The following is a 24,724-nucleotide window of genomic DNA, read 5'->3' on the forward strand; positions in this document are numbered from 1 at the left end:
ATAGATGTTATGACAGGAATAAAGCTCGCTATACCCAGTGACAATGCGTAGCAGTTAAGACAGGGGAAGGACACCGGGCAGTGAAAATACATTCTCTCTCGAGTGTGGACAGCAGGAGCGGTGTGGAGCTCTTGAGATCCAGAGGCTCTACCAGGGCAGGGTTGTGATGCTTGAAGGAATCCTTGCCAGAGTTATCATTATGCCCCCATCTTAACAGATGAGGGAATCAATTAGATATTTATGAAGGAAGGCCTCCAGGTTTTGGGTTCTGCTTTTACATCCCAATCAAAGAAGCTCTCACCCAAATCATCTATCAGCACTGTCTTCTTCCAACCACTGTGTGGACTCTGGTTAAAAGCACTAGTTAAAACACCTCAACAGTCCCTCTTCTGCAGTTTGCTGGGACTCACTCTAACTAGTATTTCTGAGATGGGCAGAGAGCCCAGGATTTGCATGGTGACAGAAGCATGAGTACCTGGGTACCACAGTGCAGTGGGAGAAGGCAGTGGGAGGCTGGGGTGCTGAGCTATAGGAAGTTCGTGGGCCCCTGACCATCCCACTGAACTTTGTCATTTTTGCCTGGGGATCGGAAATCACCTGTTTCTTTTCAGCAGTCACGTTTGTTGGTGTATTGCTGAGAATCTTGTCCAATCACAAATACTGCCCCGAGGCTGTAAGATTAGAATCCCAGTGACCCAGGAAGGAGACAAGTGCCAGTGTGTTGTAACAGTCCCCGGCCCAGTTTTATGACAGAGACACACTGAGTGTTGGTAAGGCACCACGGGCGCCACCTCAACCAAGTGACCACCATGCAGTTTCCAGGGCAGACATGCCGTGTGTTGGTTTATATCGCATCTGTGGACAGCCAGTACTCACTCCAGATCATTTGTGTAGCAGAGCGCTGTCATCCCCAACTCAACTCCAGGAAGAGCAGAAACATCACAGTAATGATAAGATATCCCGAGGATGGCTTTTTGGAGGTGGGATAATGATTAGTTTGTAAATTAGGATAAAAGACAACAGAAATGGTCTTTCACTGAGTGACATTCAGGGTGTTGATTATAACTGAATTCACTTACTCAGAGTCTTATCCTGCTCTCTTCATAACCAGGGCAGGAGGCTCTTTTGAAGCCTGTAGGCAGCTCTTAGAATGGTGGTACCTAAACAAGGGGGTAAGGCAATTCTGGACGCCGTGTTTCTACAGCATGTGAGCCTCTGTTCTTGCTGTCTCTTTGGTGCAAATGGTTGTCACATTACCTAAAATGGCACTCTGACTTCACTGACCTCAAAGAAGAGCTGTATCTGTTTGTTCAAGTTTAATTTAAAAGATGTTTTTATTATAATGCTGCATGGAAATGAGGTTGGGGGTACCTCTGCCTGCCGAACAAGACTATGCATGACCCAATGAGTTGAAATCAATTTTAATGAGATGTTAAATGGGGTGATGTGAGTAGCCTGGGCACTCCAGGGAGGCAGAATTCTGGGGACAAGGGTTCAGGGGTTCTCAGAGATTGCAAATGGGATGGTTGTTTTTGGTCTGAGACAATGCCTCAGGCAGCACAGGCTGCCCTTGAACTTGCTATGTAGCCGATGATGATGACCTTCAACTTCTGATCCTCCTGCCAAGACCTCCTGAGAACTGCAATTACAGATGACCCGGAATTAACTGGACCTGGTTTAGTCCCATGCTGGAGCTTGAACCCAGGGTTTGGTGCATGAATACAAGGCACTCTGACAACTGTGATACATTTCCAGTTCTGCAAATGGACAGAATGGCTGAGGGTGTGAACACACACACACAGAGAGAGAGAGAGAGAGAGAGAGAGAGAGAGAGAGAGAGAGGGAGGGAGGGAGGGAGGGAGAAAGAGAGAGAGAGAGATTGCACACATGTGTATGACTGAGCCAACTGGGGGACTCAGGGCCTGGACTTTAATTCTCAAATCAGGGTTGTTAAGATGTAGTCAAGGGCAATACGTCCGATCATGTGGGGACTGGGACTCCTATGTTATACTCTTTAAAGCCTCCAGATGATTTTCTTAAGCTCAACAACCCTCTTCCCAAGACTTTACCTGAAGAATGCTGAGCAGGGTACGATGGAGAGGAGGTCAGATTAGAGACCAGCCCCAATAGCAGGTTTCCTGGAGTGCAGCTGATGGTGCTGGAGAGGAGAGTGCAGTTTCCAGATCTTTTCGGCAGCTATTTAGTGACTGACTTGCAGGAATAATTGACAGTTACCATGTGGGTTGGGCTGAAGGAGCTCGGAAGCTTGTGGCACCTGACAAGTTTATGGCTTTGGAACAGGATGCAAAGAGGGCCAGTCCGTCTTGGGGTTCCAATGCCCCTGCCCTTCCCATTACAGTAATGCAGATGGCAGCTTGACCTGCCCATCACCCACCTTGCTGTGGCCAGCAGCTGCTCAGCTCCTCCAGACCTCAGTCCCTGCCCGAGTTACTTCGGCTTGATGAACTCCACTAAGTATGGTAATTTTTTTAGATAAAAATGCCATTATCTGATAATACTCACGTAAGAAGATATTTCCTTTATCACTTGGTTCCTGTCCCTGTGGACCCCATTGGCCACGTTCTTGGCAAAGGACAAGGTGACTGCTGGCTTTATTAGGGCTCCCTTCATGGTTTTGCATGTGAGGCCCTCACATGAGGCAATGCTGATTTTTCAAATTCAGGGGCCAGTGTAAGGAATGTGTGTCACTGAGGTATCCAGTGACATGTGAAGCAATCTGAATTCTTTGCATATTTTATTTTTCTTTTTTTGATTTCCAACTCACACACATCTGGCATATTTTACATCTTTGCAATAAAACATGGTTACAATAGCTTAAGGAATTTATATATCCAAAATATTTCACCATGATCTCAAGATGAAATGACCTTGTCTTCCAGATGTTCAGTGCCTTCCCAATTCTAAGCTACAAACTCAAGATATTGCTCACAGCCTGGTGATGAATAATGTAATCAGTACACTGATTCCCCATAATTTCAGAATTTCATAAATACAAACAACAATGAAGAAGGAATAATTCAGTGCTAAAACTTTCTAGTACAAGGTGGATGACAAATAAGTAATCACAGCAATAAATAATGATATGTGTCTGGTGCAAAGTGCCAATACAAAGAACCCATTATCCTGTTTTATCTTTTGAAATAAATGACTGCAAGTGAGTGAAATTCTGAGAAAATTACATTCCTGTAACATGCCTCATAGCCCTACCGACACGATATGTACATCTATGACAATACAGTCACCAAATATACAAAGAAGAAACATGAAGAAGATGTATAGACCCCTGGGTGATGGCTGGATCGGGACGATGGATGGAAAAATCATTTGAGAGCCATCATTTTATACTGTAAAAGATGGAGTGCCTCAGGCTAGGAATGTGGCTTTAGGTGAGAATCTCACAAGGAACGAAGGGATAAGTTCAGTTATTATTGTAATAAAGTCTGACTCATTATTAAACTAAGCTATTTGAGAACCAAGGAGGGGAAAATGTTAGCATCCTCATCCTCCCTGGACATGGAGACGGAGCCAGTGGGCTGACACCAGGGGAGCGACGTCCAGGTGCTGGGAAGTTGATGCAATGGGACTAATGATCATGACTCCTACTCCACACAGGAGAAACCAGGCCCTCATCCCCAGGCTCCCTTTCTGCTGCATCATCAGGTCCTAAAGGGCAGGGCTGAATTTTCTTTGTATAAACTACCAACAATGGCAAATAATGGCTTAGTATCCAAATGCTATATGAGCAAACTTCACTTAGAAGGGATGAATTTAGAATAAAAAGTGCAAATCATATTTTGGTGAAAATGTTAAAATTGCTGACTGAGCCCAAATTCAACCCTTTTGAACAAGCTGCGTCCTTTCCATTTCCTATCTTGAATGCACCAGTTCCATCAAAAGGTGGGGAGTAGGGAGCATGCAGGTTGTACCTCCACAGTAAATTAACAAAGGCTGCTCTTTCTTTATACAAGGTTTCACTTTTACAAAAGTATCCCTTTAAATAAGATGCATATGATGTACAAAGTATCAAACGTGGGTTTTGTTTTTCTCAGCTTGAAAAGAGGCTGGAAATGGGATGCAGGTTAGGTTCAAAGCTTAGACCTTGTAACAACTGGACACAAGGTTCCTCAGAATTGTCAAAAGTCTCTTGTGAGGCTTCCTACAACCTTTCTCAATAAACGACAATATATGAAATAATTACCAAAACGTCTCCTAATTCAGATAATTTACATGATATGAGCTTGCTTGACAGCAGCTGGTGTTCAGTCCTGGAAAAACAGGGTGAAATGGCTCCTGACTATGATGGTCGGCGACTGCTAGGTGGGATGGATGTACAAACAGCCGATGGGACGATGTCCCCACCAGAGAGACTGCCTTTCCACAGAGCACTGTGCTCTCACTTGAACGTGGCTTCTGCAGCTTCTCTTCAGTACCTGTTCTGATGCTCATAATGCCACCGATTAAAATCTATATTAAAAGCTACAATGCTGCCGGAAGCCATGCCGGTGATCAGAGTCCTGTAAAAGCAGAGATGGATGTGAAGAGAGACAGGAAAACAGTACCCACTTTCCACTTTATGCTGGACACGGGCCTTATCTCACAAGTCCCCAAGTCTTAACTGTGCACACTGAGAGAGGTCTAGCATTTCTTCTTGATTCTGCCAAGGGCTGCTCAGCTAGTGGAGAGCCCTGCGGGCGAGCATTAGTCAAGCCCACAAAACCACACATTCTGCTGACCTGGGCTCCACTGCCTCTCAGCTATTGTATTTATGGTCTACCCACATCCTCCTCTGGGACGAGCCCGGGCTTTTCTGTGGAATTCTGGCCTTTATTTTTTAGTGTCCTTTTAACTATTCCATCTCTTACCTACTCACTATATACCCTGGATATGGGTGGTGGGTATACAAACCACGAGTCTTCCTGAAGCCTCAGGTACCAATTTTGTTTTGTCTCCTGGACAGCTTAGCCACTGTATAGCTTAGTACACAGCAGGTAGTATCATAAAACCTCCAGACTTCGCGCATCCATCCTGAGTCACTGCAGTCACCATGTAGGTGAGATCATCTCTGTCCCTCTTGCGTGTGCCTTCTAACCAATCAGAGGCTCCTTTCTCTGGGATAGCTCACTGCCACTGACTGAGTTCACGTCTCATGACATTCTGTCTTGATGGAGCAGTGTGCCCAGCTGTTAATCCAGCCCATCATCAGACCGATGTGTCTTGTACCTACTTCCCCAATATGTGTATACCAGCTCTACTTTCTGTGCGTCAGCTGTCCCAATGCAGCACTGCTTTGCACAGAACCCATAAGCAAAATTGAGAATGAGGATTAAAATGGAAATAGGGAAGCAGTTGGCACCTTTCCTACACTACTATGGCTCTGCAGGTGTCCACTGACGCCCACTCTGACCCAGCCTGACAAATGGCTCCTCCTCAGCTGCTCACATGGCCAATCATCTCCTCATCTCCTCCCAGGATCTGGTCCTGCTCCCCTGCCATGCAATTAGATTAGGATCATTCAATGGGTCACTTTGTTATGTCTCCTTAGCACTTGGCAGGATATTTTAGCTAAAATACTGGTAACAGATATTTGCAAAAAGCATTTGAATGAATTGAAAGACAAATAATCTACCTGAGAAGACATTTAAAACACATTTTAAAAAAAACTGTGCACATACAAATAATTAGGAAGTATGCCACATCTATTTACTGGTTTACTCCAATGGTAACCATAAGCTTTCCTTAAAAACTTTTATTCCTCAAGCTGCATCAAGTCACGTCTTTTTCTTGTGTGTGTGTGTGTGTGTGTGTGTGTGTGTGTGTGTGTGTGTGTGTAGGCTAAAAAACTACTTTGGCTTCATGCTTCAGACACTCTATTGTTCTTGAGATGGGGTCTCTGTCTGGAGCCCATGGAGTAGGCTAGGCTGGCTCAGAAGCCCCAGGGATCATCATGTCCCATCTCTTCAGGGCTGAGGTTATGAGTGTGCACACCATGCCTGGCTTCTCTATGTGGGTTCTGAGGTTTGAATTGAGTGCTCATCATACTTACATAGCAAGCAGTTTACTGACTAGACTTGCATACTGTTTTTCTTGAGTCCTTTGTACCATTCTGCTATACTGTAAAAATGTTTTGTTACATTTATTTTATGTGTTAATAGTTAAAATATTTCAAAGCCAATATTCTTCCAAGAAACCTTTTCTATAGTAGAAAAGCTGGGCCTTCCTTGGGTTCTTACTCATCTCCAGTTTGCCCTTTCTATGTTTCTCTTTCCTTAATCTGGGTGGGAGGAGGAGAATGCCAAGCTAATGGCCTGTTCCTATGATCACAATGCCCTTGACATGGCTCACCTTTGGTCATGGGATAAGTCCATTGCTCTAATGCCAGCATCACATCCAGGGTAAATGTACAGCTGCTTGAAGTCACAGGCCTGCCAGACCTCCACCACACCATTGTCCCCTCCAGTCACCAAGTTCTGTCCATCGCTGCTTAGGAGAATAGCCTTCAGAACAAAAGGCCGATAACAATGATTTCTTCATTTGTTTTGTATCAATGGTCATGACTGAGCAACAATTACTAAACAGTCAAGCATTTGCCCTAGTGTATGCAAGCTTAACCGACCAACCAAACAGCCACCAATACCCAACCAACCACCATCCACCCACCAACCAAACAAGCACCAGGTAACCAACTATGAAACAACCAACCAACCACCAACTAACTACCAACTAACCAGGCATCAACTCACCAATCAACATCCAACTACTAATCACCCAACCACCAATCAATCACCTACCAACCACTAACCAATCATCAAACAATCATCCCCCAACCACCAGCCAACTAACTAACCATATCATTCACCAATCACAAAGGAACCAACAACCAGCCACTCAATAATCAACTACCCACCTACCAAGAAACCAACAGACCACTAACCAACTACCTGGAAAGCACTGTCAATCTCCTTAACATTATCTCCTTATTTAGCCAGCTGTCCAAGTTTCCTAGATCCAATCCATAGAACTTTCAATATGGAATCTATCAAAATTTTGTTTTGTTTTTTTAAAGACTTATTAAAGCCAATTGAAACAATTAAAATTTTTAAGGGGCTAGAGAGATGACTTAGTGGTTAAGAGTATTTCCTGCTGTTCTAGAGGACACAAGTTTTGTTCCCAGCACCCATGGCTCACAATCACCTGGAACTCAAGATCCAGGGAATCTGATATCCACTTCATTCCTCTGAATTCAAGTGTGCACACTCCCTGCTCCCCAGATATAGAATAATTAAAATAAAAATCTTTAAAGCTAATTTGGTTATAAACTTATGAAAGTCACAATGAGAATATTGCCAAACTAATCTAGAAAGATTAGAGAGAACTTTGTGAAATGTTCTCAATCTGTGAGAACACTCCATTTTGTAAAATCTGAGTGTAAATAATGGAGACAGCATAAAGAACAGACATATTTCACAATAGTTTAGTACTGAGGCACCAGCCACTGTCCTTCATTTGTGAATGAGGGCAACAGTCAGGGTTCTCAGGACAGGCTTCTTTGTCCACATGTCCTGATAATTCTCTGTCAACTTAGCTGAACTCTAGACGTATCTGGGAAGGACAAATCTTAATTGAAAAAAGTGCCTCCATAAGATTGGGCTATAGGCAAGCTTGTAGGGCATTTTTTAAAATTAGTGATTGAGGTGGGAGGGCCCTGCCCAGGGGTGTCCTGACTTGTATAAGACAGCAGGCTGAGCAAGCCATGAGGAACAAGCCAGTAAGCAGTGTTCCTCCTTGGTCTGGGATTCAGTTCCTGCTTCTAGGTTCCTGCCTTGAGTTCCTGATTTCCCTTCATGATGGACTGTGATCAAGCTGAAGTAAACCCTTTCCTCTCCAAGTTTCTTTTGAGCATGGTGTTTTATCACAGCAGTAGAAACTCTAACTAGGACACCATGGGAACACAGAGCCAAAACCACTGTTTGTGAAGGGGCAAATAACTGTGGTCTCTAGAGTCTACTCATTGAGCTGCTTATTCAGTACTGAGGACTCTTGGGTTTGTTCAAAGCATTCATCAACATGAGTTTGCATGCTTTCAAACCCAGCATGTGTTTAAGTGGATGCCGGGGAAGCTCTACACCAAGCCATTTTGATGTCAAGTAAGTCTGACTCCCATGGCTTCTTGCTGCTCAACACTGATGTATACTCACCCGAGTGGAATCATTGATTTCCATTTGAGCCAAAAGTTTTCCATTGATGCTGAAGTTGCTAAACCGTCCTCGCTCATAGTAAATGATGCAGTGGCCTTCGCTGGATACAGAAATTAGGCGTGGGAACAAGCAGTTTTCTGGCCCTTCTAGGGCTCTCAGTAGGTCTCCAGTGATGGTATGGACAAGGCAAGGGCCCTCTGCAGTGGGGAACACAGATTCCAGGCTAATTAGAGAGACTACCAGGGCCACCAACCCAAAACCACACCTGAGTGGGCACTGGGGTTTGTTAAAGGAAATGAAGACAACAGAGGTGTGCTGTGCCTGTAACACTATGCACATACACATGCATGCATACACACCTACCTGCACTCACACACAGAGACACACACAGTGATGCAGCACCCACAGTGCTCTAAAGTTTAAATCTCTTCCCCTACCTCCAGTAACAGTCATCACAACCAGCTTTAGTTCCCAAGTCAAGTGAGCAAAGAGTATGCCCAAGAAGTTTGTGTTTTTAGAAGGTTCTCATTAAGAAAATGATCGGAACTGTTGCTAAATTTCTCCAGTTGCCTCAGATTTCAGCATCACAGTATAGACATGTCACTGCCAAGCAAGCTTTGCCTTTGTAGTTCATATGTAAGATGTAAATGTGTAATTAAGAACTTAATCGATTAATTCAGACTATAGAAATATTTTTTTGCCTTTTAATATTAACAGTGGGGCAAAAGTGTGAAGGATTCAGAGAAAGGCTTATCTTATTTCAGGGCAATTTTATGGCCTTGGAAAATATATTAAGAAAATATATTCAGTTTCTACTGACCTAATCATGGAAACAAATGCTGTAACTTCATACTATATGCCTGCCTCTTTGCTCACTCAAAAACCAAAGCCTGCAAAAACTGTGGTTACATTTTTATTGGTCAAATGATTTGAATAGCCACATTTTTACACCCACAAAAAAGGTGTCAATATCAAACTATACTTAATCTCTCCCCCGACTAAAAGGGGGAGGGCTATGGAGACCTGTGGGAAAGAGCGAATCTCTCTGCTGTCACCACTTGCAGGAAAGAAGCTTTTTGCTTGCACCTGCAGAGCTAGGCTCACTTGTTCTAAAATACAAAACAAATGGTCTCTTTTTCTCAGACTGCTCATACTCCATAATGCTGCCGAACAATCTCTGACAACAATGTCTGGTCATCTGGAGTCTCAGACCTTGACAAAAATGAAAACTAAAACAGCAACTTACCCCCTACCTCCCCTCAAAAACTTTCAAGGAATTCCCACTAAAAATAATAATGCTAAGCCCTTCCATCTCTTGCTCTAGGCCTTTGCTCAGCTCTGGCCAGCCTCCTACACTCCCGGCCCTTATGGTCTTTCTGCCTTGACAGTTCCCATTGAGGCCTGTAATCCCTGTCAGAAGAGCCCAGAAGAGCCACCTTGTCAGAAGAGCCTCTTCAGGTGACAATTCTTCTACAAAGGAAATGAAGCAGTCTGTCTCCTTTCCCTCTCTCTCTGCAGAGTCAGCTTTGCAGAGAAAGGACCTGCAGAGGAAGTGGAGGTCCTAAGGCCAGACTAGTGAGTAACTTGATCCAAGTTCCCAGTGCATTAGTGGTACGCATCCTTTGCCTTTTAAATGCCCCTTCTCATGGCTGCATCATGAGGATTCATTGCAAATTTAATTTACCAGCATCTGGGTAAGAATGCCAGTGACCACATTGTAAACTTTTAACCATATTTTAAGGCAATGCTGGTAAATAATACTATTCTTTGATAAAACTAAGCAACTGCAGAGAACCCAGATGCTACATCGGTCTGAGTTGAATCTCTGGAAGAAATCAACAAGAGTCACAGTTAGCTAGAAAATGCTCACTGCCTAGAGACAGAAAATGAAAGAAATAGCTTCTGACCTTTAGCACCACTGATAACGAGTCCGAGTTCCGCACAGACGGAGACACAGACAACTTCATGGTCATGGCCTGTGAGGACAGCTCTGGGTGCAGGATAGTCACCTACAAAGAAACAGCAACAGGGCATCACTGGAGACCAGTGCAGACATGATGAAAACAGTCACCAACGATGAGGAAGGACATTTACTAGCTGTATGGCCAGAGCCACTCACTTTGCCTTCTGCCTGTCCCTCACGTGTGACATGGCATAACTACTGTCCCTGCTACAGTGCCGTTGGGACAGCAGGGAAATTAATCCATGTGCATGCTCAGAAGTGTCAGCGGCTATCCTCTCAAACATATGTAGGATCATGTAGTCATGGCAACATCGTGTGAAGTCAGGTCATCTCACTGTCTCTAGTCCCAGCTTAAACATGAACATGGGAGACACAGAGCACTGGGCAACAGTAAATGGTTCCTGAAAGCACAGTGGCCAAAAAGTAACTCAAAATCCAATGACAATGTGCATGTGGCGTTTCTGGAGGCTGGCAGCTCACCGCTCTGTGGGTATGGTTCTGAACACGTGTTCCTGTACTCTGTGCCACACAACACTAACTTCCTGCAGCACCTGACTCAGATTCCAGACAGGCTAGGGACTGTAGTTCTTTGGGCACACATGCGTTTTTCTGCTATTATAGACACACGATGGTTCCGTCCAGTACCTGTTCCTACTGTCAACTTCATCATGTGTCAACTGAATACACATCTAGACTGGACTGCATCAGACTATGTGATCTTGAAAGTTGTTGACACGACTTCTATTAGAATATTAAGTAATCTCCGACTCGGGAGTAAGACAGAATTTCCAACCATGTTGAAAGGGACTACACATGCTCCTGCCATTTAGTAATATGGATTTCTATAAAGTGGCATTCTCAGCTATAAAGTCAGAAGTCCATGGACTATGAAAAATGTACACAATGTTCTACATCCTCCAGTGTCCAGTGTTCAATCAAGAGTTAATTCTTCATGTTAAAATGAAGACATCATCTCAATGAAACTTTGCTTTCTCCTTTGATAAAGGATGAAATTAAAAGTATACCAAAGAATTGTTTTAATACAGATGTCTATGATTTATTATGGGTGTTTGATTTGTACACCTCTTTCTACACCTGTATAACTATGGTTGTATAAAAATGTCATGGGTGCAAAGGGGTCATGAGTGGAGAGGGTTTAAGAAACTCCCCAGTTCCACATAGTCTGTCCCACAAGGCTCTGTAGGACTACTCAGCCCCTTCCTGAGTGCCTCCTGTATCAGGAGCTGGATTTGAGTGGGAGCTTCCATGTCTGAATCTCATGCTCTCATACTCACTTAAAAACAGCTCCTAAGTCTCCACCCAAACAGGCAGAGGTGATTGGAAGCAGGAGGGGGTATGGGCAAAATTGTAAAGGAAAGACAAGTATCTCAATTTTCCACTTCTTAGGAACAAAACTAGCTAGGAAGTCGGGCTGAGTCATCTCCCATTGGTGCCCGACCTCTGAATACAGTCCCCAGTTGCCTGGCTGCCTTCTACCAGTGAGGAGCTGAGGCCAGCAATGTTAACTATAGCTTATAATACCCTGTTTCTAGGAACAACACACTTATTCAAATCTTACATGGCTTATAGTAACCCATGTCTCATTTTGCTCATTTTTTAAAGCACTATACTAAACTCATATGGTCTATGTCATTGGTTGATCTTTGATGTCTGCAGTATCATTCTAGCAAAGAGCACATACATAGAAAGCCACCTTTGTGTGTATATCTGAATACAATGACTTCATTTTAGGTCCATCAGCTTCACAAGCCATTGCACCTTGAAGAGCCACACTGTAACCTGGGTCTTATAACTACAGCCAACTCTTCCAAAATTCTAGAAGACTTATGTTCTAAGAGATCAGCAGATAATTCCTTGAGGACAGAAAATTCTATGATATTTTGTGCTAAATTTCATTCATTCCTATGAAACTAAAATTTCTCTCAGGTAGTAACACAGATGAAATCCACTTGTGGTCATAATTATGCCTTGAATTTTTTCCAGTGGAAATTTGTCTTAAGATGAATTGTGAGTAAGACTGTTTTTTTTCTAGCTAGGGTTCAAGGACCCAAGAATACATTTGTAAGATGTGACAATCGCCCTCCTTCTCTTCGTTTGTGATGTTGATGACAATTTTCTTCTTTAAAAAGAACCAAATTGGGTCTTCCAACATAGCAGCCAGATTTGCCTTTGTTTCTGGAATTAGGGAATTTTTAAAATATTTATTACACATTAAGTATTTATATGCTTAAGATTAAAGAAATAAAATGAATTCCTTTGTACTCAGCCCTGCATAAGAAATGTAGAACTGTTAATACACCCTTCTTACATCTTAAAGAGCATTACACATTTTAAAAGTTTTCTCTCCTGCTTCTTGTTCGTTTTTGTGGAGTAGGTTTCTCAGCCTGGGGAGTTTTTTTGGTTCCTTGTCTGCTTTTTCTCTGTGAGTTCTTTCTGGATGGGTACCTCCTCACATCCCCATGTTGCCTTTCCGAGAACTGTCCTGTGTTTTGGCCTTAGGTCTTGGCATTCCTCTTTCCGAGAACCGTGTCCTGGCCTGAGACCCTGGCACTCACTGGCAGGCGCAGGTGCGGCGACACGAAGGCTCAGGGGCTGGCATGAGCACCTGCTGCAGACTTGCCCCTTTGGCACTCTTGTGACTCGGGAAGGGCTTACTGTTTTCTGCTTCTCTAGAGACTGTCCATGTTGGTGAGTTTTCTCAGATCTATCGACACAAATTCTCCTTTTGAAGTCTTTCTGAAGTGCAGACTGGGAGAATGAGCACTGTAGCCCACAGCAGTTTCCCATCAGCTCTAAATCTATGCAAACTGTAGTAATGGGCTTTGAATAATGGTCAAATATCTGTCAGCCTTGAGTTTGTCTGAAACATATTCACAAAACTGAAAAACTGTGCTTCCAAGACATCTTCAGTCTCCTGTTAAGGCGATTAGGCATTAATAAGATGGTTGTGTGCACACTTGTAGGCCAGAGGTCGATATCCAGTGTCTTCCATTGCTTCCTAACCTCATTTTTGAGATAGGTTGTTTCAGTGAACCTGGAGCTTGCTGTTTTGGCTAGACTGGCTGGCCAGTGACTACCAGTGCTGGGGATGCAAATGTACAAGGTCACTTCCTGAGCACCCCAGTGTGTGCTGGGGAATCCAAATGCAGACTCCCTTGTACTTGGTTAACTGCTCTTACCCAGTTAGCCTTCTCTCCCAGGCATACTTTTAGTCTCTCTGATTACTCTGGAGATATTAATACACTAAAAAAATCCTGAAATTATATCTTTAATAAATTATATCTCTAATAAATCTCCCTAATATGCTATAAAAAAGCAATCATTCAAAGGTAAAGAATTAAGAAAAAAATAAACAAAAACAATTTTAAATTCCTTATGTGGTCTATTTTCCACAAGGAAGTAGCTCTTCGAAGACCTAATTGCTTTCATTATGATCTCAGATCACAGAGGGTGGAACGTAAATATTAAATGGCGCTGTCTAGGGCCCTGGAAGCATTGCTCTTTCCTAACTGCTCCAGCTTCATCTGGGAAAGTAAAGAAGGCCTTCTTCAAAGCTGTTTGGGCTGGAAAATCTGCACAAGGACAAGTGCTTTTCCTATACTTCATCACCAGGGACAGATGTCACACACCCCAACAGTCACTCGAGATCTTGGTAATATCCTGTCACTGTCACATCACGGCTGATGGATGGAGCTCGGGGTCAAAGGGCCTGGCACAGAGGGGGGTGCAGGTGAGACCTCCTCTCCAAGGACCATGCACTTCACCCCTTCCCCACTCATTTCCTCATCGATGAGGAAACCTCATCTTGCCTCACTCCAGTACTGTGGATAAGGAACAAGAGCATCTGGTCCTCACAGGCAAGCACTGGGAATTCTACACAGAAAGGGCTTAAACATGCAGATCCATCTCACCTTTATCAACAGGCATTTATTTTAGCATCCTTGAAACACATGGAAAACTACAAGGGCTGCCAGTGCTGCACAGGGACATGACAGGAGCACTCTCACTAAGATTGTCTGTAGCTCTGAGAGATGGTCAGCACAGACACTGCTCATGGTTCTTACTGAAATAAGGGGACTTCCGCCCTTCTACATCAGCTAAGGAATGAGAGCTGAGGTTCTGGGACCCACAGTGCTCAGTGCCTGTCTGTGAACATCAGAGAATGAACCTTTTAGAGACACACAGCGGTCAGATTTTATTTATGGCCTTGGTGATGCCACTACAGAATCGAGGTACAAACCATTTTCATTCATGCTTACACTTACAAAAATATGATGGAATTTTAATTTAAAGTTCCAAAATAAAGCATCAAATATTATAGGAATTTCACTGATACTGTGATTTCAAATATTTGCCAGAGCTTTCCTGGAATAGCTAAGGACAGTGACTGATAGATTAGATCATACCTGTGACCCATAATGGGGTGTCTTTGACCACACCCTCACAGGGGTCTAGAACTTGGTATCTTTCTGGTCCTTCTTCTTCTACAAAACAGCCACAAGATGCTCAGATACCCCAGTCTGGTCAGAGAAATTAGTCACTCTTGATTTTCATGTTATATCCAACACAGACTAACACCTTCCTTAATGTCTCAGGCCTATAAAGGGAGACGACAAACAGAACAAGAGGAAGGCAGTCCTGCTCCTGTCACCAATGCAAAATGTCTCCAGAGATGATATGGGACACTATGCAGAATAGCCATTGGCTTAGAATGTCCTGTGACTGAGAAGTATCACAAGCTGCCCAGGCTTCCTCTAACATTTATTGCATCCTAAATAAGATTCCTTGGATTGAGAATGAGCCAACTAGTTTTATTCATTCAAATATTATATATATATATATATATATATATATATATATATATATATATATATATAATTTCATATATATATATATATGAAATTAAAGATTGCCTCTGGGCCAGTCTCCTCCATGTGCCTAGCTCTTATAACACTGCTGGTTGGTGGTGGCTGAGGGGTTAGCTCTAGGGTTGTCTTTGGACAAAAGGCTGGTGGCAAACAAAGAGCTGAACTCAGTTTGGTAGATGTTTGGCTGATGCAGCTGATAGGAGGTCAGTGTCTAAGGCTGTGTCCAACACAATAGGTGGCCAGAGAAGGTGTGTGTGCACAGCTGGAAACATCTTTTCAGTCCTCTGCTTTCATGGTCTGCATAGTGTTTACACATGGGCAGAGAGACTGGGTTTAAAAAGTGGATCAGAACAGCATATAACCTTCTCACACATATTATTCAGTGGATATTGGTGGATTTGATTTGAAAGATGAGCACTAAATCCCCTTTCAGGGTTTTATATTGCTATGGTTTTAAAATTTTCATATGTATGTATTGTTCAAAATAAACATTTAAATTACATTCTTTAAAGCAGATTGGTCTTGAGCTGAGGTCCTAATGCATTTTTGGGGTCTACTGAAGACACAACAATGTTAACTTGCTCCTCTTGTGACTATCTTGTTGGAAGATACACCACGTAATGAGAGCTGTCAAGTCCCAAGATCAATGAATCTTGTGCCCTGGGAATTCCACAGGAATAGCATTGATCTGGTTAAAGCTCACCAGTCAGAGATGGGCTGTAATATATTGCAAAGAAGGGCTCTAGAGGATAAGCGGCCAAGTCCAAGACACCTACCTGACAAAAAATTCAATCAGCTACTAGCACAAATTGCCTGCCCTGCTCTGCGTTCTTTCATGCAGGAGGCTGCTTCCAATTAAAGTGCGCAAATTAATTTTTATCACTTCCAAATTAGTTTCAGAATTTGTGTAAGGCTGTTTCAGACGAAAGCACCTGTCCCTCACATCTTTGCAGGTCTGTTATCTAGTCAGGGACCTATTGTAATTCTCCAGGATGATTTCCTGCATTCGACACCACATGCAAGAGTAACAATAGCATCATGAGTATAAAATGCATTAATGAACAGGACCATCCGACTTGTAGCATGAGCAGGTAGCCTGTTCCTTTACAGTCTGGAATTCTGTGTCCTAATCTGTTCGCAAATTTCTATTGTCTTTGTGATACAGTTACTGAAATGGGGGGAAAAAGACAGCATGAGACTTCTGAGATGTCTAAATCAGTCACAACAATTTGACATAACGAAACTAACCTTTCTTTAGCTGCCTAAAAATCTACAAACATTACTTATTTTTCTTTCTACAACAAAGGCATCCAATATTATGTAATGCTAACAGTACAAAAGAAACAAATACATTAAGGCCCTTTGACCTCACAGTTAGATTTCAGCAATACTCACATAAAGTCAGACACAAATCCTCATTCCAGGATGCTGGTTTGATGAATGAGTCTGGTTTGATCTCTACGCCATACAAAATGATTCAATGTCTATAGTAGGCTAATTCCTAGATTATAGCAGCTACTGGGCAACAGTGTCCCAGGTTAGGGTTCTCCTTCAGGTCTATATTAGTATACACACCTTCCAAACCCAAGGGCATTATGCCTTACATTGTTACCAGTTAGTATAAGCACCCTTTTGGTATTAAATAGCAATGTGTTTTGAGACAGAAAACACATACAACCAGGCCCTCTGACTTGTGACTTGCTAGTTACACTAGATTAAACTGGACAGTTTCTTTCACATTGTCAGTTTTTGATGACAATGACTGCATGTCTATGGCAATACCACAGCTGTCACAGGTATGGCTGTCTATGTCTTGAGTGCTGTGGCTGCCTTTAAAAACACAGATTGACTCAGCTGCATGAGTCAGGCATAGATATTTTGTGGAGACAGACTGTTGTAGAGAATGGCATAAAACTATCAAATTGATCAAATATTAAATATTTTTACCTATTTGAGGATTTTACTCTTGTGGTTATCCATTTGGCAAAAAGCAGAATGGTGTTGTTTGTTTGTTTGTTTGTTTGTTTTAAATACAGCTCATGAATCCTTATCCAGAATATGAAGTTCTTTTTATGTGCCCATGTACTGATAGTATTAATATTACTTGATAGAGATACTGAGTCCTGGAAGTACTCAGTGTGCTTAGTCACTCAAGAGGCAGGACTTAACTCCTGCAGGCTGGGGCATCTTCTACCTAGCACTCACAGCTTATTGGAGTCCCAGGACACAGCATGCACCAGCACATACCACCTGCTCCACCTGTGCTGTATCTGCTCCTCCTGCTTTTTCTGAAGAGCAACCCTGTCCTCCACTGAGGACAATGGGAGACACACACCTAGGCCTACATTTCATGTCAGATTGAGGACTGCACTTTACAGAAGTTTGTAGATTCAATGATGACAAGAGTTTTTGATTAAAAAAATCTTATATATGGAAGCAATATTGAAAAATACACTTTGGTAATTACTTTTTAAAGGATAATCTTATCCTCATTTAAGGTTGAAATAAAATGCTGCTTTTTACTCGGAGTGTGATGGTATATGCCTTTAATCTGAGCACTAGGGAGGCAGAAGCAGGTGGATCTCTGTGAGTATGAGGCCAGCCTGGTCTACATATGGAGTTCCAGGCTAGCTTGAGGCTACATAGTAAAACCCCACCTCCAAAAATATTGCTTTCAAAAATAAATATTATATTGACAACTTCCTTCTTATTGATTTACATAAACACTGGACGTTTACATAGCATCTGTTACCAGAGACTTGAACTATTCTAAATATTATTAGATTTAACTTTACTGATGGATCAGCACTTGGCATCTTTAGGGTTAAAGGCACCTTAGATCATAGCACAGCCAACACATATAGTTACTATAATTTAGTATTTTCTTTAAAATTCTTTACCTGATGACAGTATGTAACATAGAATCTCATCTTTGCTATTAGATGGCAGCTTTTAAGATACGAATTCCCCTTTAAAAGAGTAATTTTAAAAATCATGTGTATGTGTAACTGTGTAGAGTGTACATGCAAGTGCAGGTGCTCACAGAAGTCAGAGGCATCAGATTCCTCTGGAACTGGAGTCATAGGAGACTGTGAGCCTCCTGATGGGTGGGTGCTGGGGATCAGTCCTGGGTTCTCTGCAAGAGTAGTTCACACCTTTCATCTCAGATTCATCTCTAGAGCTCTATGAATTCCCTTTTTGGATTATCCCTTCTGAGTTTCATTTTGAAGATGTTAGCTGATTAGGTATCAAACTTTTTCTGTTCCTTTTTCTTATAATGCCTAATTTTTGTCAATGTATATATAGGATGGTACATTTTAAGGAGTGCTACGGTACTACAGAGATAAAGAACATTTGAAAATGTGAGAGGGTATGCTTAGATAAACCACATATATATCAACACTCCAGATGTAGAGTGAACACCCCCCCCCCCCCCCCCCGCCACAACAAAACTCTGCTACCAATGAGATGGGGATTTTAGAAGTGAACATAAGGATATGACCTTGTTTAAATTTATCAGGAAATGTTCATTGATAATGTAGACTTGGTAACACATTATCTTACCATGTTAGACAACCCTTGAGTCCTTGTCACAGCCTACTCCTTAGGCTAGAGGCCTCCCCTTTCACACTCTCTCACCCCATACCGAAAGGTAAGCATCACTTCACAGCACACTTTCAACTCCAGCTATGGACACTGAGGACAAACTCCAGCTTCCTCAATGCATATACTTCTGTAGTTCCTGTACTATGACAGGGCCTTGGTTCCTGTCCATCAACAGCCGTCTCCTGTTTTTGTAGCCTTCCAGATAAAATGCACACAAGCTGGAAGAAGCGTGGGACGTAAAGGCCGTTCTTGCCATTTCTCCTCACACAGGGCACTGAGGAACAGAAGTACTAGAGAGACCATCCCAGGCAGAGCTACCCACATCGAAGAAAGTAATGAGCCACTCGACTGAGGCACAAATAAAAGCTCACAGGATTTTAAGGAAGGCAGAGATTCGTACTTGAGAGAAACCCTGAGATTTAACAGCCTAGGTAAACTTTTGAAGCCTGGGGACAGACATCTGGGTGTTGGCGACAGCAGCTGAGAGGATCAGTGAGTGGTCATCATGAGAAGACCTGGGACTCTCCCCAGGCCAAAGCCACAGTAATTGCTCATTTTTACACTTTTTTTCCCCACTTAAACTTTCATATTTTAAGTTCTTTACAGATTCCATTAAAAATGAAGGAAATAAAACAAGAAAACACATTTAAGCCATCTGTTGTCTGAAAGAACCTTTGTCGGAAACACTTACTGCTATTGGGGTTGTCTCCTATGATGTGGTGCCTCCCACTCCAATACCAGAGAAGCAAGGTGGCATCCCGAGATCCAGACACAATGTAGCAGTCCCCACCAATGTAGGACTCGGACCTGGCCAGGCACGTGACCACATCCCAGTGGCCAAATACAATCTGCGTCAGTTTCCCTGCAGCAGAGAATGACACCACTTAGACTCATTGTCTTTATGGAAATAGATCTAATTTTATTTTACTAATTTGTGAAAAGAAGCCACAGACCTCCAAATTTGCAAGATATTCTAATCCACTCACAGGTGACTTTTAAGAAAAGTTCTTACAAAACGACCATGATTTTTCTCATGAATTTGGGTCTGACAATGGAAAGTTTTACTTCCTATCTTGGATTTGAATGTGGGGAGGGGCTGATAGCATCACTGAGTTATAAAACGAGGTCAGTAGTGAGTTGAAGCAGTAATTCATTTCTGAGGCAGAACTAGCTGGTTAGCTTACAATGTGGTCACTGAACCTTGACCACTTGGAGGTGGCAGAGCATAGAATCTCTACACTATCATGACTTCACATTAGAGAGGATACATTCTCTGTGAGTGCATGGGTGGTATACATATGTGCTTGTGCGCACATGTGTGTGGACACATGAGTGGAGGCCAGAGGTCGGTATCAGATATTTTCCTTAGTTATTTTCCATCTTATTTTGGAAACAGGGCCTCTCAGTGATCCTAGAGCTTGCCAATGCAGCCAGACAGCTGGTTAGAAAAGAATTCAGGTCCTCATGCTTCCAACATCTCTTGAACACTGGGAATAAACTCTTGTTGTGAAGATTACCTGTTTCTGTTGAGTAAACTCTGAAACTCTTATCCCAAAACCCACAGATGAGAATGTAGCGATTATCTGCTGTGACGACAAAGCAGTGGGCGTTGATCTGGATGCTCTGGTCCACGAGGTCTGTGATCTGCCGTTTGTTCACACCAGAATTATTTGCTAAAAACAAACAAAAGGATTTGAAGATCGATTCCGAAAAGTTTCATCATGCCCTCATGGAAGGAAAATACATTTGTGCTTCACTGAGGTAGCAATGGACTTTCAATGATGCAAAACTGTTAAGATTTACATGTTTTCCTCCAGGAATATACATTCCTTTAGTAGCAATGATTATTCATGAGCTGTATCATGTGCTTAAAAACTATGTCAGCGAACTCAGTTCTTCCACCAACAAATGAGAACATATAAGGAATCCAAGACAATGAATTGGAAACATATTAAAAGTATTTAGATGCATCTGATTTTGTACATGCATGCTATGTTCCAGTTCATTAGTGTCCAGTAAGAACCAGGTGGAAGTAAATCTTGTACACAATCAAAAAGTATCTTAATATTTGCTCCATCTGTCACTTTCTCATGGTGTATTTCAATCCCTGTGAAATGCTGGCAGAGAGCTGCTGGTGTGTGTGGGAAGCCTATGGGGAGCTTCAGGTCAGTAGCTTTAAAGACCTCGGTTGTCAACAACACAAGGCCTTTGCAGCATGGCTGGCAGGGGAGGAGACCAATAAAAGAGATGGGAAAGCGATTGGGGGAGAGAGAGACAGGCAGAGAATCAGTGTGCAGCCCTGGGAGTAAATCTGAATATAGCCAGGAACTCAGAGACGTCTCTGATTTCCCCAGTGTCTGTCTGGATGCCAGCCTGTCCCTTAAGCTGCGCCATCCTTTCAGGCAAAATCCCTTCCTGAATTCTTAAACAGGAAGTGCAGATGTTGAAGGTCACCATCACAAGGCTGCAATGCCAATTAAATTGCATCTGTAGATATCTACTAAAGCAGCAAAATAACTGAAATAATTACTCAGTTAGGGTAAGCAGTAAGAGAGAACTGACATTGTCCTGGGCTGCTGGAAACCACAGAACTGGTGTCTGGTTGCTGAGAGCAGAGTTGTTTGTACCATGGTCACACACTAGCTGCCTATTTCATTGTCGGTGTCTGGTGGACAGAGGAACAAGGATAGACTCAAATATTCTTAGTCCCAAAGCTTGCATTTTTGCAAGGCTATCTTGTTGTGGATGAGAATAAGAAAAAGCCAAGACCCATCAAAATGAAAGCTGAATCAACTGAAGAACAGAATACCACTGCTTATGCACAACTGAGCAACTTTTTATAGCATGTCAAAGTTTCTTTTAGTTTAATTTTCTAAATAACCCCACACGTTAGGAGAATAAACATCACCATAAACCACCTTACAGACACAAAAAACAAGGGGCATAGAATGCCTATGGACCACATGACTGTAAGCAACTGTAAGAGGTTACAGACTGTAAGAGGCTCAGGAATTTGCAATTCAGATGCCTTTACTTTAAAAAACAAGTTTACCTCCATTAAATAGAAATTTTTTAGAAGGTGCTTTTCAATATTGGTTTCCTTTAACAATTTTTTTTACCTTAAATACTATAAAGTTGCTAAGAATATCTGAGGCTCAAACACAGGGCAGTGTGTAATTATTTGCCTTTTATTATTCAACTTACATGATCTCCTAAAACATCAAGAAAATGCCATAAAGGTTTAACAGCGAAGCATTCTTGGATTGCATGTAGAGGTTGGCAAAACCCTTTGTGACAATTTAACGTCATTTTCATGTTGATGTTGTAATCTATCACTCAGTTGTATTTGAACAAACAACCAAGTGAGAATGTGTAGACAGATGAGATTGTACAATGCATCTTTGTTAGCTGTCATGGTTTCAATGAGCAATGACTGTCCTAAGCTTAGGCATTTGCACACTTGGTCCCCAATTTGGTAGCGCTGCTTAGAAAGGTTGTGGAACACCTAGGAGCCTTGCTGGAGGAAGCACATTGCTGGGGACTGACTTTGAGGATTTATAGCCTCACCTCACTTCCTGTCACTCTCTCTGCTTTGTGTTTGGTTGAAAATGTGATCTCTCAGTTTCCTGCTCTGGCTCCTGCTACAGTGCTTCCCAGTCATGAGGGACTCTCCCTCTGGAACCACAAGCCAAAACAAACTCTTCCCCAGGTTGCTTTTGGTCATGTGTTTTATCACAGCCACAAAAAGTAACAAATACAATATCATACCAATTAATGGGTCCATCTCAATGGGAAGATGATGTGCTTGATCCAAGGAGTATCCTGGGGCTCCTCTGAGGCCTAAAGAAGTGAGCATAGAAAGCTGCCATGAGATTATCTGAAAAGAAGCCTTTCCTAACAAGGGCCCACATAAAATGTGCATTTGTTTAAAATATGTGCCAACTTGATTCCATCATGTTACTTCATGGAAGAGTCCTAAAATGTCACCACAGCTGGGACTTTAGGTTTTCCTTGAGATATACAAAGCCAAGAAGAGTGATAAACTGGACAAAGAGAGTATCACAGCATTTCTTATAAAGCAACCAGTAGGCTTGGAATACAAGACAAGGCCAGGTTTCCGTGGCATGGGGCAGCTGGAGCTGGGTCTCTCCTACAAGGGGCCTTTCCCAATAATGTGACTAGTCAATCCATGTTATAAGTTGAGACATACCTAAAACTTTCATCCTACTAACGCTACTTTTGGGACTGACATCTGGGGTCTGACCGAGTTCATTTGTCATATTTTCATGTATGGTTATGAAATAACTATACATAATATTCTTGAACAATTTAATAATTTAGCCCTTTATAGTTTTTTTCTCTTAATGAAAAACAGTCCTAGAGGCCAAGGCCCAGTGAACAATGAAGTCTTATTTTCCCCTAAGACGTCTGTTGTACACTCCTGGGCCAGCAGAAGCTGTGCTACCCCTGTTGATAATATCACCAATAACCATAAGCCAGAGGCAGGCACATAGAAACTCAAGGAAGTCAAGTGTGGTATAAATCACTGCCCTTTTCAGAGTGAGGTAGATGTCAGTGGAATAGAAAGATCCAGGTTAAATCAGCAGGGCTCATCTTTTCAGTCCTGGAGACAGTGGAAGTCCTGAGGCTTTGCAGGACGCCATAAGTGGTGAACTGGGCCAACTAAATCATTTGGTCACATCTATGTCTGCCCCGGTTAAACAGGGATCATTATGTCTAAATGTTTAAGATGACATTATATCACTTCAAGATGTGCCGGCTGGAGCTCTCAAGGATGAACGTGCAGCAAACACATGTGAAATCACTGGACAATTTTAGTGTTTTCGTTTTCTCACAGACCAAGCTCCACAAAGCTAGAGATGATATTTATCTTGTTTCTGCTGAAATTGAAAGCCTAGGACTATTTGACACATAATGGGCACTGAAATATTTGCTAAGTAAACTAAGGACATTGAAGGAGGATGGTTTGAAGTTATTACCTACAAAACCCAGACAAACTTTCTGTGTTTGGGAGTTTGTGGGCGTGCAGAGAAAGAAGGGAGGCAAGCCTAAGGCACTAGCCTAGGGCTGTAGGAGTGGACAGACTGCACCACTACTGTGCACGACAGCACTCTGTCCTGCCGCTGTCTGTATGTAATGACACTGAGCCCCTGGCGCCTCAGCTCTGCGGTGTTGTAGAAGATTATTTTACAGTGTGTTACTTTTATTTATGCTGCATTTGTTTAACTCTGTGAAGCTGTGTTACTGTGCCTAAAACACCTGATGGTCTAATAAAGAACTGAATGGCCAATAGCAAGATAGGAGAAAGGATAGGTGAGGCTGGCAGGCAGAGAGAATACACAGAGGGAGAAATCTGGAAGGGAGAGAAAGAGAAGGCTAGCAGCCAGAGGAGGAGGAGGATTCCAGGGGCCAGCCACCCAGGTACATAGCAAGCCATGAAGTAAGAGTAAGATTTATAGAAGTAAGAGAACAGACAAAGCCCAGAAGCAAAAGGTAGATGGGGTAAGTTAAGAAAGGCTGTCTAGAAACTAAGTCAGGCTAAGGCCGGGCTTACATAAGTAAGAATAAGCCTCTGTGTGTGTGATTTATTTGGGAGCTGGGGGGCGCCCCCCCCCACATACAGAAAAAAAGAAACACCACCACTGTGGTGAGTGCTGCGGCCCACGTACCTACTGTGTTGTGCCACCTGTTCACAGCAAACAGTCGGCTGCAGGTCACCGTCACCACTGCAGGTATAGTCAGGTGGGGCAGGGTGTTGGCAGCCACATGGGTCACAGGAGAATTGGACGGAAACTTCAGCACCATTATCACATCCTGCTGCATCTGATCTTTAAACATGAGTGGGCTCTGTGGAAGGAAACACTGTTGCATAGAAAGGGGAGAAACAGAAGGAGACAGAAAGGATAACTCGGTTAGTTGAGGGTCTGGGGATAGGAGGTACAGACAGATGAGGCCAGCAGGAGCACAGGCAGGGCCTCCAAACCATTTGAACTGTCTCCCAGGCCAGGGCATCCCAGATGGAGCAGCTG

At 42.8% G+C, this 24,724-nt stretch overlaps 1 protein-coding gene across 10 annotated transcripts in view; it reads right to left on the reverse strand.

Annotated features, from left to right (window-relative positions):
* Nucleotides 1–2,736: 2,736 nt before the first annotated feature.
* The window catches only part of Nbea (neurobeachin), a 544,486-nt gene continuing 522,498 nt past the window's right edge, over nt 2,737–24,724 (reverse strand). For all 10 annotated transcript variants that reach the window (XM_028882144.2, XM_037206608.1, XM_028882142.2 and 7 more), the window contains 8 exons: nt 24,365–24,557; nt 22,443–22,514; nt 20,192–20,347; nt 19,366–19,536; nt 10,124–10,225; nt 8,217–8,413; nt 6,364–6,515; nt 2,737–4,535 (listed from right to left, as the gene is read on the reverse strand). In XM_028882144.2, coding sequence (XP_028737977.1) covers nt 4,445–4,535; nt 6,364–6,515; nt 8,217–8,413; nt 10,124–10,225; nt 19,366–19,536; nt 20,192–20,347; nt 22,443–22,514; nt 24,365–24,557 — 1,134 coding nt within the window. In that variant the 3' untranslated portion in view covers nt 2,737–4,444. The remainder of the gene's footprint in view (nt 4,536–6,363; nt 6,516–8,216; nt 8,414–10,123; nt 10,226–19,365; nt 19,537–20,191; nt 20,348–22,442; nt 22,515–24,364; nt 24,558–24,724) is intronic.

Source organism: Peromyscus leucopus, chromosome 6 (assembly GCF_004664715.2).
Source record: "Peromyscus leucopus breed LL Stock chromosome 6, UCI_PerLeu_2.1, whole genome shotgun sequence".
Taxonomy (NCBI): Eukaryota; Metazoa; Chordata; class Mammalia; order Rodentia; family Cricetidae; genus Peromyscus; species Peromyscus leucopus.